At 47.7% G+C, this 17,399-nt stretch overlaps 1 protein-coding gene across 3 annotated transcripts in view; it reads left to right on the top strand.

Annotated features, from left to right (window-relative positions):
• LOC114866085 (zinc fingers and homeoboxes protein 2-like) overlaps positions 1 to 16,490 on the top strand; it is a 61,496-nt gene extending 45,006 nt beyond the window's left edge. For 2 of the 3 annotated variants that reach the window (XM_029167734.3, XM_029167733.3), the window contains 3 exons: positions 4,385 to 7,616; positions 8,432 to 8,594; positions 12,604 to 16,490. In XM_029167734.3, coding sequence (XP_029023567.1) covers positions 4,711 to 7,616; positions 8,432 to 8,591 — 3,066 coding nt within the window. In that variant the 5' untranslated portion in view covers positions 4,385 to 4,710 and the 3' untranslated portion in view covers positions 8,592 to 8,594; positions 12,604 to 16,490. The remainder of the gene's footprint in view (positions 1 to 4,384; positions 7,617 to 8,431; positions 8,595 to 12,603) is intronic. The other variant, XM_029167735.3, reaches the window with a different exon arrangement.
• The last annotated feature ends 909 nt before the right edge of the window (positions 16,491 to 17,399 follow it).

The following is a 17,399-nucleotide window of genomic DNA, read 5'->3' as shown; positions in this document are numbered from 1 at the left end:
GCGGCCCGACAGAACCTGGGTCCATCTATTCCTTCACTTAACGCTGCTCAAACACGCTCGTCCAGATCCGGTCATTTCATCACATGTGCCTTTTGGGAACTAGAACATTGAGCGTTCTGTGAACGACAGGGTTTCTCTCCTGAGCACGAGGTTTGCAGTTAAAATATTGTCACATAATCACTTTCTGGGTTGGAGGGTGAGCGCATCGTCGGGTTTGTGACCTTGTTAGGACAGATTATCTTTCAGGGGCGAGAGACTTTTCGAGCAGTGGTTGAGTCTGTAATTTCAGTCGTTCCTCCACTCGGCAGCTACCAGAGAGAAGCCAGCTTGGTTTTTCCTGAGGTAAAACCCGTCCAGACGTCCTTTCAGGAGGCTTCGCGGCTCTTACATAACAGCATGAGATGTGGATCGCTATAAGAGCAGGCTTCTGGAAATAGCCCGACGCTCCCAGAGGAGCTGGGTCATACTAGCAGCTGTGTTAATGATGCATTAGCACCACGAGGTGCCACACAAAGGCCCCTTTGATCAATCATTTAGCATCCGCACACGGGCTGACGGGTTTCTGAGCCCGAGGAGCCGGTCACGGGAACCAGAACCAGAACCAGGACGCCTTGACTTCCAAGCTTGATGCTGCTCTGGCCCGTAGCTTGGGTTCTGGGCTTGGACGGGCTCTGGGCTGAGGGGAGACATTTTGTCCTATAACAAACGCAGTCTGAGCAGGTGCCTCTCAGGGTTCGGCCCTCTGCCTGTGATTCTTTGGATTCTTGGTGAAGTTCTGCTGTTGGTGGTGTGAATCTCCCTCGTTGCCCTTGTTCCGGTAAAAGCATACTTTTTCCTACTTAGTCACTTCATTTCCCAGGACATCTCTCCTCCGTGTCTGCGTTGCTTTATGGCCTCCTCCACTTTCCTGCCTCTGCTGCGTCCTTGCGACCTGAACCGGCTCCGGCGCTGTCGGATACAGTAGATGGATGTTAGCGCTTTGCGGTTAGATTGATGGGCGGCTTCGCCCTTGGTGGAGGTGCAGCTCTGATGCTAAACTGTGCGGTGACCCCGGCCTCACCCGGCTCCTCCGCTCCGGTTACTTTGGTGTCACTTTCATCGCAGTTTAAGTGTCCCGTGCTGGATTTGGCCCGTGTTTTTCCTGAGGGGAATCCTGGAGGGAAAACTGGCACCGAATCAGTCACTCACAGAGACTGTGATGTTTCCACCTGTAGTTAATACTGGCTGAGTATCTGTCGCTGAGAGGTTTGAGGAGAAGTGAACTGAATCTATGGGCCGTCAGGAGGAAAATATCCTGCAATTAGTCACGGCCGCAGCTTCCCATCTTCCCCTGCACACGAGGATGCGTGGAGACGAGCTGAGCCCAGCAGATCGGGACGTGGCCAAGTGGCATATGACTCCCCTCGTTGGCCCCGAGCCCTCGGGGCCGATCCAGTGATGCAGCAAAACATGACACTGTTGTGTTTCTCTTCTGTGCGTTTGTACCTCCTTCCCCTTTGCAGTCGGTTTTGACGTGTTTCTTTGTTCATTTAAGTTCCTCTCCTGCACTCTTCTTCTTCTTCTTCTTCTTCTTCTTCTTCTTCTTCTTCTTCTTCTTCTTCTTCTTCTTCTTCTTCTTCTTCTTCTTCTTCTTCTTCTTCTTCTTCTTCTTCATCTAGTTGTTTCTATAGATCAGTTTTCCTTCTGTGGGTTTTGTTGACTGTATATTAGTTATAACAGGATCATCACTAGATGAAGTTGGGTTCTGCTTCACATTTAAAACCTCATTATGTAAAATGGGCTGTGGCTGAAAACACAAGTTTTGTGCTTTTACAGTAGGTCACAGTCAGAAAGTGCAATAAAAGTTAATACAAGTTTGAAAACAATGGAGCTTTTGCAGAATTACTGTTAGAACAAACTGCTGCCACTGATGAAGTCTGTAAAAGTCTCTGCGAACAGAAATCAATTATTTTAGCAGCGGCTGCACAGATCTGATTCAGTTTTTAATCTGTCACACGTGAATCCTCCAACTTTATGGAAATCCAGTGGCAGCGCTTCCATGAATAAAGCACTTTGCTGATTTAAATTACATCTGAGGTTAGAAGAGGTTACTCGTTCAGACCAGCACGTATGTGGGCAAAGGAAAAAATTAGCAGCTGGAAGAATCGGAGCAAGTTCTGGGTGTGAGCGAGCGAGTGGAGGTCTCACACATGCCCCGGTTTCCTGGTAACAGAGCGCTGACCCGGGACCTCTGCTGGACCGGCTCCAAGCTGCCGTCGAGCTGAACGGGCCGGGCCGGGCTGCTGCCGCTCGGCTGCGCTGCTCATTACCAGCGCCTCCCTCCCTCGTTGGACCGGGTCTCACTGTGAAGTCGACCCGTCGGGCTCCGAGCGGCGCTTCTCTGTGTGAGCTTCATTAGAGGCGCGCTGCAGTAAACAGCAATGTAAATGCATGAGCGCGGTAACAGCGCGGGTTCGGTTCTGTCTGGCTGCACAGCGCACCTATGAAACGAGCCTCTGGTGCCGGCAGCGAGCGGCTGATCAAGGCTGCAGAGTATGAAATATGTCCAACAGTAAGCGACACTTGGGACCAATAACAGCTTGCCCACTACTAATTAAGTGTGGAAATACTCTCCGCGTTTCCTGGCAAATGGGTTTTGGGTTTTTTTGCTCCCAAATGATTAGGACACCTTTTCAAAGCCTCCGCTCGGCTGATGGAGAACTCAGCACAGCACATTATGGTTTCTTTGTGATATTTCATATTTCTGGCGCTTGTCGTCTTTCTTCCTGCCTCTTTAAACCGGGGTCCTCCCTCCTTCTGTTTATCTGCATTCCTCCTCTCTTCCTCCCTGTCTCTGTCTGCCAGGCCATGGCCTAGTTAAATGTCTTCTGCTTTGTGCCTGCTCCTTTTCATCAGCTCAACTTTTCAGACTCTTCTCTTTATCTCTGTGCTTCTTCTCCACTTCATCCTCTTTTTCCATCCCTCCTTCCGCCCTCTCTCTGTCTCCTTTTGTTCTTTAGCCTTTATGGCCTCTCTTCCCGTATTTATTCATACCTGTCCGTCCTCTCTCTTTCCCTTCGCTCACTCCATCTGTTTGTACCTCTCTCTCTCTCCGTTCCATTGTGTGGATGATAGCTGTCAGGAGATCTCATCACTGAGTCTCTCTTATTACATGATTACAGGGTAATTATCCTGTGAAGTTGTCTTTGCCTGAATCTATGAAAGACGCTTAATGTCTTTTTAATGGGATTTGGAGTTTGGAGACTTTTTGTCTTTTGTACTTGCACTGGACTCTTCAATTTGCTGCATTTACGTGTGATTGGGCTGGAACAGCGTGTCCTAATTAAGTGGCACTCGGCTTCATCGTCACTTCTGGGTGCGGCGTCTGGCTCTGCTCGTCTTTTAACTTGGGGCCTTGGCGCCGTCAGCACACGCTGTCACCTGCCAGCGCCTGATTAAACTGGGGCGGCTCGGACGGCCCGGCTCAGACGGCCCAGCTCGGACGGCCCGGCTCGGACGGCCCGGCTCGGGCGGCCCGGCTCGGACGGCATGTGCCGCGGCGCTGAGCTGCCCTGTGAGGTTCAGTGACGTCACCACAAATCGATCCGTGCTTCTTCTGCCGTTTCTCAGGCGTGCGGCTGTGGCCTTCACTGGGGAAACAACATCATATTTCAGTGAATAAAAACTATTTGTCAATTATAGACTGTCTCATGCAGCCACAGGTCCGTCAGGCTGATGTCGAGTCATCGTCTTATACAGTCACATAGTAGCTGTTCAGTTTTAGAATTCATTCTATTTCACTTTGAATATTTGTTGTTTATGAGCCTGGTAATAAACTGATGATGTCAAAGATAAAACATATCAAAAGTTAAGGATGACAGGACGTAATCATTACATGCGTTTCTCAGATCCTATGGAAAACGCTGCTGTGACTCAAATTCTCTGACCCTGAAGAACATGTGACTCAAACAGTAGATTTTATATTGTATCGCACAAATACTTTAGGTTTTTCTGAGGCTTGAAGTTCATTTTTTTACATCAAACCACAACATCTGACCCCAGCGAGAATTAAAATGTCTTTTATTTCTGCTGCTGTGCTGATCTCACGTCCGTCCAATAAAGACCGTGTTCCATCCAAAACACTAGTTTGCTTGTTTATGAAAGTGTAAATTATCTATTTTCTCCCCTTCTGTCGCTGCCCCTCATGCATTTTGCTTGTTCTGTGGCTTATTCTGGGTAAATGCGGGACATCACATCAGACACAAACAATATCAACATGACTTCTCTTTGTTTTTCTAACATGTATTTTTCTCTGCTTTTAGTTTTTCCCCAAGTGGTTGAAATGCAGCTCGCTGCACACAAACAGTATTAACATGTCATTTTCTCTCTTTCTGTTTGTGCACAGCTTGAGCTCGACTGCTGTCTGTGATGCCCTCCCATGACGCCCAGGTCGACAGCTGACACGGCCAGTGAGCGGGAGACGCCACTGCACAACCGGTCCTGGGCCGGTACCGTCGGCCGGTTTTTGCCCTCCCTCTCGCACGCTGGAGAAGTCACCTCCACTCACCTTCTAAGATCCGAACCCATCAGCTTCAGCACACATCAGTAAGACACTCAAACTGACACGCTGACGTCCAGCAGCACCAGCAGCAGCAGCCAAAAGCCAGAACATCTCCAATACAACCAGCAACACCAGCATCATCATTACTAGCACCAGCAGCAGCAGCCACCATGTCCAGCCGCAGGAAGTCCTCCACCCCGTGTATGGTTCGTCTCATCAGCAACATAGCTGAGGAGCAAGACGAGTCTGAGGAGGTGATGGACGTAGAAACGGTGGCAGACAAAGATCAGTCGGAACCCTCAGAATCAGACAGCCGGAAGGAGAGTCCAGAGAATTCAGAGCATGAGAGCAAACTGGTGCAAAACCAGAATCCTGAGCCATTAGAACAAGAGCAGCACTTGGCTAATAAAGACCAGCCTCCTGTCTTTGAAGCTTTAGAGGCCAGAGAGGAGAAGGACAGTAGGACCAGATGTGAGCCAGCGTCCCAGAAAAGGCAGCCGCGAGGATACGAATGCAAGTACTGTCCGTTCTCAACACAAAACCTGAATGACTTCAAAGTGCATGTGGACTCCAGCCACCCGAACGTCATCCTCAACCCTCTGTATCTCTGTGCTGTCTGTAACTTCAACACAAAGAAGTTTGACTCGCTGACAGAGCACAACGAGAGCCAGCACCCGGGAGAAACCAACTTCAAGTTTAAGAGAATCAAACTGAACAATCAGACTATCTTAGAACAGACAATCGAAGGCAAAGACAATTCAGTGGGATGCGAAGTGACAAATGAACAAGGTGAAAGCAGCAGCTGTGGTGTGCTGCCTCCTTGCATATCTACCACGGTGAAAGCGCCGGACCATGTGCTACAAAGCCAGCTGGACGGACGGATCCAGAAGGATCAAATCACAGCAGTGAGCATCAATGGAACAGTCATCATCCCTGAACCCACCATGCTCCAAGGGCTCTCCCATGTCACGCCCATGCTCCAGCGCCCGCCCAACTTTAACTCTGTACCAAAAATAGCTGTTCCGTTGAACACCACCAAATATAACCCTTCTTTAGATGACAACCTGACGCTAATCACATCCTTTAACAAGTTTCCTTACCCAACTCATGCTGAGCTGTCGTGGCTTACAGCTGCCTCCAAACACCCGGAGGAGCAGATCAAAGTGTGGTTCACCACTCAGCGGCTGAAGCAAGGCATCACTTGGTCCCCAGAGGAGGTGGAAGAAGCCAGGAAGAAAATGTTCAACGGGTCCATCCCTCCTACTCATCATACCTTCACTGTGTTGCCTACAAGCCCCGTCTCTCAGGCGTCTGCCAAAGCCTCCCTGCAGCCCATTGTCCACACCACAGTCGAGCATCCAGGTCAGGTCCGAACAGCGGCTTCCAATGGGCTCAGTGTAGCCACAACTGCGATCTCTCCTGCTGGAGTCACCAATCTTAAACGCTCCATGCCAACACAGCTGACAACAGCGTTTGCCCCCGAGTCCAAACGGCCTGTCATGGCTGTTGCCCCGCATTCTGGTGATTCTAAAGACCGGGGGCTCATGGCTCCACCCCCACCCCCTCCTCCCCTTAAAGATCGACTTCCAATGGCTCCACCTCCGGTTCCCATGGAGATAAAGAGATCTGTAGCAGTTCCTCTGGTCACCACTGAGATGAAGAGGTCATCCGCTGCTGTGCCTTTAATGCCACCGCCATCGCTGCCATCGTCATCACCTTTGTCGTCCAAAGGGAAGATTCTGTCGACATTAGGAACTCCCAAAACAAAGCCAATGGTGTCATTGCCCTCCATAGTCTTTCCAGAGTCCTTAACAAGACCGATGATAGCTCCCCCACCTATCTGTGCCCCCCCATTCAAAAACTCACTGCTTATTCCTCGTACCAAGGCTTCCAAAGAAAAGCCACCCAATACCTATCATCTATCAGCTGTTGATATGAAGCTTCCAAACTCCCCTCCACTTGTTACCCCACAAATAAGAAGGCCAACCATTATTCAGTCCATTCGTGCTCCACCTAAAGCTTCTTCCCAAATTCCTGGATTCCTTCTGGATGGCAAAAAGCTAAAAGAGCAGCAAGGGGTGGACCTGAAATCTAGCTATCCTAGAGGAGACAAGGTCCTTACTCCTCTGGCAGAGTCTAATGGGACGTCTCGCACAGACGGCAAATGGCCTCCAAATCAGATAAGACCTGGTCATAACAACGGAGTTACTCACCTGGAGAGTGGGGAGCAACCAGCGGCTCAGAAACCAGACTTTCACCAAAAGTCCTCTGTGCTGACACAGTTCCCTCTGCTGGAGAGGATGAAAGGAAAGACGGCAGAGCAGCTAAAGATCTTGGAGGAGAACTTCTTGAGAAATAGCTTCCCCACACACGGTGATGTGGACAGTCTGTCAGCCACTACCCACCTGTCTCACCAGGAGATTGAGAGCTGGTTTGCTGAACGCCGTGCACTGCGCGACAACCTGGAGCAAGCCCTTCTCAATTCCATGGGCACTAAGAGGACCGGAGTAAGTGGCATTCCTGCCATCGCTGACAAACGCCTACATCAGCATCAACAAACTCAGCTAAATGGGATTCACAAGCCAAGCAGCGGCGGCCATCTTAAAAGCCCTCCTCCACCCACGCTCAGTCTGCCTATCCTGGCTCCCAGCACCATTGCACCTACCGCCCAAAATCAAAACTCCTGCTCAGTGCCTCCAGAGAGCCGATCCCTGGCGCTCCTCAAGGACGATTTTGCTCAAATGCGGTGGCCTTCCCCTGAGGAGTTCAGCCAGCTGGAGTGTCGGACAGGACTGGCTCGTACAGACCTTACTCGCTGGTTTAAGGACAGCCGCCTCCAGAGCGGCACCATGGAGCTGACAGAACTTTTTTACAACAACGGCGTTAATGGAGGTCAGGGGCTGCCTGCGTGCTCCCCTGAAAACGCCCCACCGAGCTTTATTCAGCGCTGTCAGGAAGGTGCTGTGGCCAACAGCAACACCGCCAGCAAGGTGCTGGAGGTGGAGTTGGGATGGCTGATGGAGCAGCGCGCCAGCAGTCAGCAGCACGATGAGCTCCATGAGCGCTTCGCTGGCAGGTACTCTACGTCTTCATGCAGAGGTTTAAATCACTTAATTTACAGTGCTTCAGAACGCTTTCAGATGTTTGTACTTCAGCTTTGTGCGAGTAGCAACAGCTAACGTGAAATATCAGAAATGATCTTAGCTTTACAAATGAAATGAGGTTCCTGAGTTTTGAGGAATGAGGTTCCTGAGTTTCAGTTTCACCAACTGTTTTTCTCTCAGAGGAGCTTTTTGCAGCTTCTTGCAGTTCATTCAATTGTTTTCTAGTCGTTTGCACCTTTTGTGACGACCTATGCATCCAAAATAATTTCAGTTTTCCCTCAATGGGTTTGTGTTTTTTTTCTAGATGCAACATTAACATTGTTTTCAGGACATTAAGCTCCAAATCTGCAGGACGTTATTTCGTTTGCCTTCCGTTCCAGGATCTTGGGACATCTTTGGTCAAATAATGGAGCCATTAGGTTAGAAACTAATATCTCCACAATAATTTGGGCAAGAGTTTAATTCTTCCCCTGAGTCAGCTCTGGGTTCAGGCTTAGCCACAGTGTGAACCTGAAATCCTCCCAGTTCTTACTGTTGTGTTTTTTTAAACTGTGCACACAATGATGTCGACCCTGTGAAATGCAGACAGGGGTTGAACCGGTAACACATGAAACCAAACCTCCGGCTTCTTACTGTGGTTTCACAGTTTTCCCACTAAAGATTGTTTATCACTAGATTTAAGTGAGGTTATTCATGTCAGACACTTGTTAATGTTGAGGGTTTTACCAGTAGATTTGTGTTGTGTTATATCAGTCTGAGTCACCTTCTCACCTTTTGGCTGCTTTAGCAGACTGAGGCAGCAGAACATGGGCGACTTAAAGAACGGAGGAGCGCGGGACGTGTTCGGGAGCTGGTTGGACGACGGACACCTGAGGAGAGGACGGGAGCTGCTCCTGGACAGAGAGAGGAAGATGACGGAGGAAACATCTGGGAGGCTGACTGGATAAACGGTGCGAGAGCCGTCGTGCACCACACAGCAGCATTGTAGTTTCACTAGTCGCACTTTTGTAGCTCGAGCCTTTTCACAGAACAAAGACCTTGAGCTCAGCGAACACAGCTCTTCACAAAAGTGCATTGATTTTAACAATGAATTTTTTTGATGTAAATGGTCAAAGTCTATTATTTAGACCTGCTACAATACAACCGTTAATTATTTCTCTGGTAAATGATCAGTGACAGAAAAGAAAGGACAAAAAGGCTGAGTTATAAAGTTTCATTTTTAAAAAGTATCCTGTGGAATTATGGGTATTATCATGGTCATGGACACCCACAGATCACTCACGATGCCGTTCTTCAATACGTACCATGCAACCTCATCCAAACATTTTCATGTTCAAAATGATTCTACAATAAAAGTCATCAGAGCAGAAGATTCACAAATGTTGGTATTCTAAAGTGAGACCTTTATTGCAGCGGGACCTCTGTCAGTACAACGTCCCCTCGTAGTTTACCCAACGCATCCATTTGCCACATAAATGCAAATATGAAACAGATGCTTTGAGTGTCCGGCCTGTGAGCATGACGCGGCCTTGTTTTGGCGTCTGCAGACCGATTTGAACTCACTCTGTTCCTCCAACTGGACGTCACGCTGGCGTCTGGCTCTGGGTCCTGGCTCGGACGCCGGCGTCGCTTTAAAGCAGGTCCCATGTGGAGAGAAGTGATTTGACTCAGAGGCCCCTGGCTCCACCCTCTCAGTCCGTCCCAGCCAGCCCGTGTGTGTGTAGCTGTGTGAGCTTTGGCTTCAGGAAGATGTAGGTAAAGAACCTGACTGGAGGCCTAAAATAGCAGCAGACCCCCCGCTGTGCTAAAGTGTGAGAGATGAAAGGCGGCGCCTGGGGCAAAGTGTGACGCCTCGTCCCTGTTTTGTCTGTTCTGACAGAAGATTGAAAGTTTTAATGTCTCTTTTTGGCTTTCACTTATCAAAATAGAATCTGTTCAGATGATTTCCTGAAGATAAACGGCTGTAAACAAGGCGGAGAAGCAGCTTCTTACACTGTCACTTTTGAAGGATTGTCACTCCTTCGAATCCAACGGCTGGCAGCCGAATTGATAATCAATATGCAGCATTTTAAATAACCAACAATACCTCCATTATGTGAACAAAAGAGCTTCACATCAGTGGAATCTTAAATTGGCATTTGGACATTTTAGTATTAGCTGAATGGCCAAGATAAAGCCACAACAAAGCAGCTCACACACACACATGAACACTGCAAAATATGTTCCCCAGAAGATAAATACATCATTAGCAGATGATTCGAAATCACTGTGAATAAATGGGCAGGAAAGTTTGTGGACTGCGCAGCAGAGGCTGACGTTCACCCGACGCTTCCACCACATATCCTGGTTCTGATCGTGGTTCTGACCCGCGTGGAGCTCCGCTCCTGCTCGTCCTCGTCCTCCGCAGGCCGGACGCGCAGACCTTTAAGGCTGCACGTGTCTGAGTCGGGAGGAACCTGGTGATGCTGCGTGTTCTCATCGCGGCTCTGAGCTTCAGCGTGAGCTGCACCATGAATCCACGCGGCTGCTGTAAACTCTGACCGCACACTCGTCTGCTCTGCCGACGCTCGGATCGAGAGCCAGTTATTAGCGGAGGCCGAGTCGTCTCTGCAGATGAGTGACTGTGCAGGTGAACGCTGGAATCCTCCAAACGCTGTGGAGGTGAAGCTGTGATATGTGGACTAAAGCTTCTGAGTGACACTTAGATGCAACCTTGATTTTTGTCCTCAACTGTTGTTATGTTAAAGTGTTAAACCATCCGGCAGAGTCCGTCTCAGGGGCGGAATCAGAGGGGAGCCGGGGGGCCCAGGCCCCTGGAAGCATTGACATTAGCTGGTCAGAGCTGGTGACGTTTGGAAAATGAAACCAGGGGTTTCACGTCACAGAGGTTTAAGATGTTTTACATCTTCTTCTTGTATTTATTAGATTTAGAGGTTGCTGCCCACAGTCTGTCAGCTCTGATGCTGTTAAACCCCATCCCACTGCTTCACCAGGGTGAATAATTGTTCTGAGCCCCTACTGACATCAGATTCCAGTGTCAGAGGGAAATGTGAAATATTTTTGTATTTAAATGTAATTAAATATTCTTTTCTGTATGTTTGTACGTGTGACCTCAGGTTGCCATGCCAACCTCCTCTTTTGCCACCACCAAAATTAATTTGGTGTAAAGCAAAGATGAAAACAGATATTTCTCACTCTTCTCTTTTCAGCTCTGTCTCTGCTTCTTTTAAAGCTAAAATGCATTTTTTAACTTGTGAACTTTTGGGTTTAAGCTTCATCGTCACCACAGAGAAAGATAAACATGAATGTGTGTGTTTGTTGGGTTTTATCATTTTTAATTACATTTAACTCTTCGGAGATTTTGGACACAGATTCTTTCGCTTAAATAATATTTTTTTCTTTATCTAATTTTAAAAATTACTTGACTGAAAATGTGATTCTATTATTGACTTTGATAAATTTGTGTCCCATTTTCACTGTTAAACATGTCTAAATAAAATGTGTGTGTGTGTGTGTGTGTGTGTGTGTGTGTGTGTGTGTGTGTGTGTGTGTGTGTGTGTGTGTGTGTGTGTGTGTGTGTGTGTGTGTGTGTGTGTGTGTGTGTGTGTGTGCGTGCGTGTGTTCCATCCATTGTCCTCGCTCACTAATCACTGCTGTTCAGGGTGTCATTTAATCATCAGGCTGCGGGCGGCATCCCATAATACTGGTAGCTTAGACGCAGGTGAAGCTTGAATGTAACACAGGACGTCACCTGTTTCCAGGTAACTGCAGTCATAGGATGAACCTCACGGTTTGTTTTAACTTGACTTTATATCAGTGGTAATAAAAAGGAGCTTTTTACGGCTTTTCCCCAATGAAGGATCTTTGATTTGAAGCTGGAAACTTAATTTCCACGGCATAATCACACAAAGCTTCAGCCCCAATGTTACATCAAACCTGTGTTTTTCTTTCTCTTTTCTTTTTTTGTCATTTAATTGTAGTGAAAGCTGAAAGATAATCACCATATAAACCCAGTGAGACTCCGGCGGCTGCATGTGGCTGAAAACCTTCTAATAAATCAGTGTATGTTGAGTTTTTCATGTGTCTCAGGCGCATGTTGGAAGCGCAGCCGCTTCATGCTGGACCTGCAGAGTCGCTGTGTTGACTCTGGAACAAATTAGTTCAGTAGATTGTTAGGAAATTGTCATAATTCACATTTAAAAATATAAAAAAGCAGCTTTTAACAAACAAACTTGTGGTTAAAGTTTTGTTCGCTGAGCAGAGATAATTGTGTCCTAATTAGTTCATGGAATTGACTTGTTATCGTGCAGAACCTCCGGCAGAGACGCCGCTGCCAGGTTGTTTGCGTCTACAACTTTAATTTCGGATGGATCCAGATTTGCTGCCTGACCTCTGGCTTCAGCTGGAGCTGCTGCTACAGTAGCTAATAGCAGCAAGCTAATTAGATTCACATGTTCTTATTGTGTGTCGCTGCTGCTTTTTCAGGAAACATTAAAATAAACTGTCTGAAATTGTTAAATTAGGCTTCGTTATGAGCATCTCTGCGTTTTCAGCAGCTTGTTTCTGTTGTCTCTCACCTGCGTTGCATGTGAACAAAGCAAACTCTTCTTATCAGCGAGAGAACGTTCAGGTGTGTTGGAGGTAAAGGTGTTGATGCTGGGAACATGGACGCCTGTGAAGCGCGGGTTCCTGAGGAGGAAACGTGACTCGTTTCGAGTGAGAGCGAGCGGGTCCGTTCGGGTTTGGGTCGATGACAGAGCCTTTATTTCACAACGTGCCCCAGTTCCCAGCGGCACCAGGCGACCGGGAAAAGCGGCTCCTGGCACAACAATTGCTTTTTAATCCCCCTCTTTTGTTTTTTTCCGCGTATTTTGGGCTGAAATGATCCGAGTTCTTGTGAAACCACTAAACGGCGTTCATGTATTTCTCTCTCTCTCTCTTGTGCTCTGTCCATTTCAGGTGCGAACAGGATTTCCCGCTGCCGCTGCTGCTGAAAAACATACAGGAGGAAAGAAAACGAAGCTCGGAGCCACAACAGAAGAGTTTTAATTATTAGGATTTGTAGTGTTCTTGTTCTTTTTTACCTTTCCTTCTTTCTTTTGATCGTCACATCCCAGATCACGCACGCCATCATGTCATGTTGGAGCTAATCCCATCAGCGTTCTCGACCTGAAGTGACCCTTTCACAGATGTGACGTCTCCAACAAAAGCGCGGCTTTAAATCAGACGAGGGCTCTGTGGTGGCAGATTTTATTTTGCAGAGGTGTAAACATGCTCCCAAATTGAAATCTGAAGAGTGCAAGGAGAAATTCAGGGTCACGATCTGTGAAGATAATTGAAATTGCCCTCCCTCACGGCGAAGCTCAAATTGCTGCTTTCTTTTCATTTTACACAGCGATGTGAGTCTTACAGTCGTGTTACAGCGCGACGCAGGAGCGCGATGCAGAGACCAAAACACATTCAGGCGTGTCGGAGTCGGAGCTTTTAGGTTTTTAGTCCCTGAAGCAGCACATTTGTGAAACTAAACAAAAGACGACACAAACCTGAGTGACATCATTAACCCTCCTCTGAGCCTGACGCCGCCCGGAGTCAAACCAGCACGCTCGCTTTGTTCACTCCCCCAACTCTAATGATCAATAAGATCCCTTTCTTATTGGGAACTTTGCCTTTTATTAAGTAAAAAGTGCTTTAACGATTAGCACTTTACCATTGGAACCCCTGAACTTCTCCTTTAAGTCGCTCTGAAGGAGGCAGCGTCCGTCTCGTGAGAGGGAGATTAGCGGGCGGTGAACTCGGGCGGATGGATGGAAGTTTGTGGCGCTGAGGTGATGTTGTGCGTGACCTGTGTTGCCGTGGAGACGTGAGGAGGAGGAGGAAGGAGGGTGAACTGGAGCACTGAATGTGTGCCTGCAGCAGCAGTCTGACTGTACACACCCACAACGAGTGAAGGATTCAACAAACAGACAAACAAACACAAATCGCCGAGTGCCAAAGCTGGGATCTGCTGCATTCTCACTACACTTAAAAAGGGTTCTTCTTCTTCTTCTCCTTGTAAATATCTGTTCCTTTGGTTTTGTTTTTCCTGTATTGCTACAGATTTGTACAATTTTGCTGAAACATTTTGTTACGTTTTGTAAAACGGGAGCAAGTCGTCCCCTCGAAACCTTCCTTTGTTTGCTTCTGTTTAAACCTCTCGGTTCCTCTCAGCTCTTAGTTTTTTGGGTTGATGGACTTTTTAAAAACAACTTTGCCAGCAGTGGTGTGTGTGTGTGTGTGTGTGTGTGTGTGTGTGTGTGTGTGTGTGTGTGTGTGTGTGTGTGTGTGTGTGTGTGTGTGTGTGTGTGTGTGTAAAACGCGCTTTTTTTCCTCCTTCTCTTTTTGTACTGAACCAGTGGAACCACTACAGAAAAACAAACACACACACATACAGAAAATAGACGAACCAGTTGGCAATACTTCAGTCGCTTCTTCTTCATCTCACCGGCACTGGACTTCCGCCCGCCACTTCCCCGCTGAGGAGAGGAGAGGTGGAAGGAGGAGGGGGGGAGGGAGGAAGAGGGGGGAGAGGGGGGACTTCACTTCACATCAAATCAGATTTTAAAAAAAGCAAACCACAAAAACAGCACCTTTGGACCTTTTTCTTTTTTTACTGTGCTGAAGTGAAGTCAAGTGCTATTATTATATTATTATATTATTATTAATATTATTATTATTGTAGCCACTCTGTCTGGAACCTTTTTAAAGAAAAACAAAGGAAAAAACTCAGAAAAAAAACGTAAGCCAATCTGCACTTCTCGTTCCGACGAACATGCTTGTACGACCAAGTGACTGTCGTGGATCTTTGTTTAAAATAAGAAACAAGCAACGATGTGATGAAAATTAAAAAAACAGAAAAAAATCAGTCGAGATACGGTGGCAAGCGCAGAAGGATTCAACGCTAACGATCTCTCACACACACACACACACACACACAAAGCCAGAATCAGCTGCCTGATCGTTCGTCATCTCGCTTCCTGCTTCTCGTCGTCCTGACTTTCTTTCCGTCCTCTCTTTGTCTCCTCTGTCTCTCTCGCATTTCTTCCCGTCCTTGTCTTCTTCCCACGTTATTGTCGTCTCGCACACAATCATACACGTCTGTGATAAACAAAAACAAAGAAAAAAAAGATGATTATTGGATACATAACTACATGTTGGCTTGGTAGGCTTAGTCGAAACTAGTTCCATTCCGACAAAAAAGAATCCTAGTGAAACAGAGTATGAGCTTCTTTATGTATTGCTTCTGCAGCTGTAGTGTCCTGGTCAGATTTAAAGATGATACGACTACATATATCTGAAATACTGTATTTACGATGCACGCAGGGCTGGCCTCAGCAGGTCCCGCGTCCGTCCGCTGGGCGGCGCAGGCTTTTGTCTTTGCTTAGTCCAGTTTGTAGCTGCTGCTCGTCCTTCTGCAGAGAGACGCGCCTTAGAAAGACTTTTATTTTTGCAACTTTATAGTTTGGACTAAATATTTTTCTGATGAATGACTGAATGTATTTGCTTTGGAGGTTCTACTGCCTGAATGTCTGCAGGGGCGAGTCAAGCACACTAGTGGGGAGGACGGAACCGGTCTCTGGCCTCCGTTAGCCGCTAGCGGCCACGCCAGCGTGCAGCTAGCGCATTAGCGCCCGACAGGGAGAACTAGTGTGCGCGACTCCCTCCCTGCTTCTCTGTTTGCTCTCAGTGACATTTGCACCTGGTTTCTCCAAAACCCATTAATAAAAAAGAACACACTAAATACGTTACAGGTTCAGGCTGAACCGGTGTCAAACCCTGATGTTTGGCCAACGCTGCAGAAATTAGCATCAGGTTCTGGTGGTTCTGGTCTGATGCAAACTCCAAAAGATCAGTCATTTACTACATTCTATAACCACGAAAGTCAAGGTTCTAATGGGGAAGCTGCCAAGATGAATATTAATTGAATTTCAGCTCGAATAACATTACGTTGGATTTACACATAACAACAACGATGTATTAACCAGTCACTGCAGTAAAGCGTGGACAGAAGGTTTGAACCCTCGTGAACCATTTTATCCGTCCTTTAAACCGCACTGTGGCACCATGAGCCGTGGACCAGGTCAAAGGTCAGACACGTTGGATCTGATCCTTATTTCAAGTCTTTATTTTGGAGGTTTGAAAGGTTGAGACAATCCTGATGTGACTCGCACACGAAACCCACGTATTTAACCTGTTCAGGGTCATAAAATCCAATTGTCTCAGTCCGTTTGTGCAAAGAAGCAAAACAACGAAGATAACTGAATAATTTATTGCCAAATTACAATTATCATAAACAGAAATCGCAACAGAAATGCACCAAAGTCCTGCGTTCGACAGCTCGGAGAGTTGAAAGGTCTCATGAATATTAACGGTAGGAAAACAGTGGAGGAAAAACAATCACAGCACAAATAAAACCCAGTTTCTGATGTTTGTGTAGGAGGAGGTTCCGCGGCTCATTTGGTGATTTTTGAGGAAACCAGGTGCTTGAGTGTGTTTCTAACGGGAGCTGAGGCCAGCCCTGCTTCATAACTGAGGTTCTGCTTCTTCTACTACTGCTACTGTCAAACAACCAGCCTGGGCACGAAACAGGCCTGAGCGCCGTTTCTGGGGTTCCCCGTCGTATACCAGCACCTTCATCCGTCCACAGTGGGCGCGGCCCGTTGAGCGCCGCGGCTCCGACCGCGCTTTCGGAGCCAGATTTCATTTGATGTCCTTGAAACGGTGTCCGGCTCTGTTTCTGTCGCCCAGCTCAGCAAAACAACCTGTTGATGTCTGCTGTATTTCAATAAAACACAGCCTTTTACAAAGGGTGAGTGCTCTTGACTCTGTGTTTCTGTGGCACCGGCTGGATCTGCCGTCAGGCTCTGACCCGAAGCTCCGGCTGGGAGCCGTGCTTGGCCTCCTCTCCCACCTGCTCCGGTGACTGCGTTTCGGGGCGCTTCCACAGTTCCAGCCCACGTCAGGAGTCCACAGGTTCCGCTCTGCAGACTCACTGTCGACACGTCGTTGCACCTGATGTCTCTGCCTCCAACACCCGGTGCTGTGACTCCCACAGCTTCACAGATGCCGCTGGAACGCGATAATCGCTGTTAATGGCCTCGTGTCAGAGCCGCGCCGTCGCTGTGGCTGAACGGTGTAAAGTTCAGCCTGGTCTGAAGCCCGAGCTTCAGCCGGAGCAGAGGGAGCGCCGCGTCCAAGGCCGCAGCGTCTCCGGCTCAGCCTCATTGAGGATGTTCACCACGCCGCGGAGCCCGAGCTGTAATATCTGCTCGACGTTCTCAAAGGGATATCACGGCGCTGGTGTTAATTTAAGATAAGCTCTGCTTTGGAATCACAATGAGAATGAAGGGGGCTGTAAAAACATTGAGAACGGAGGAAGAATGAAGGTGAGGATTCGCTCTGGGCCTGATAGCGGGCTGAAGCCGGCTGCGCGTGCAGACTGGTTCCGATAAATCGACCTGTGAAACATGACGATTTTTACAGAAAGCGCTGAGTGTCTGGTGCTGCATTTAAGCCCCGTGGGAAATCAGGTAAATACGAGTTCGCTGCTTGAAACAGTGTTTCTGTCGGGTTCTCTGCGGTAAATACTGCTCGGAAATTCAGGCCAGGGTGGAATTTGTATTGACTCGAGTAAAGAAGTGTAAATGTGTCTTACATATTAGTGAAGAGAAGAAACGAATGCATTTTACATCCTCCTTTTTAACGAAGCCCATAAAAAG

The sequence above is a fragment of the Betta splendens genome, chromosome 11 (assembly GCF_900634795.4).
Source record: "Betta splendens chromosome 11, fBetSpl5.4, whole genome shotgun sequence".
NCBI classification, from domain to species: Eukaryota; Metazoa; Chordata; class Actinopteri; order Anabantiformes; family Osphronemidae; genus Betta; species Betta splendens.
The sequence above is the reverse complement of the archived record's forward strand: the minus strand, read 5'-3'. Positions and strand labels throughout refer to the sequence as shown.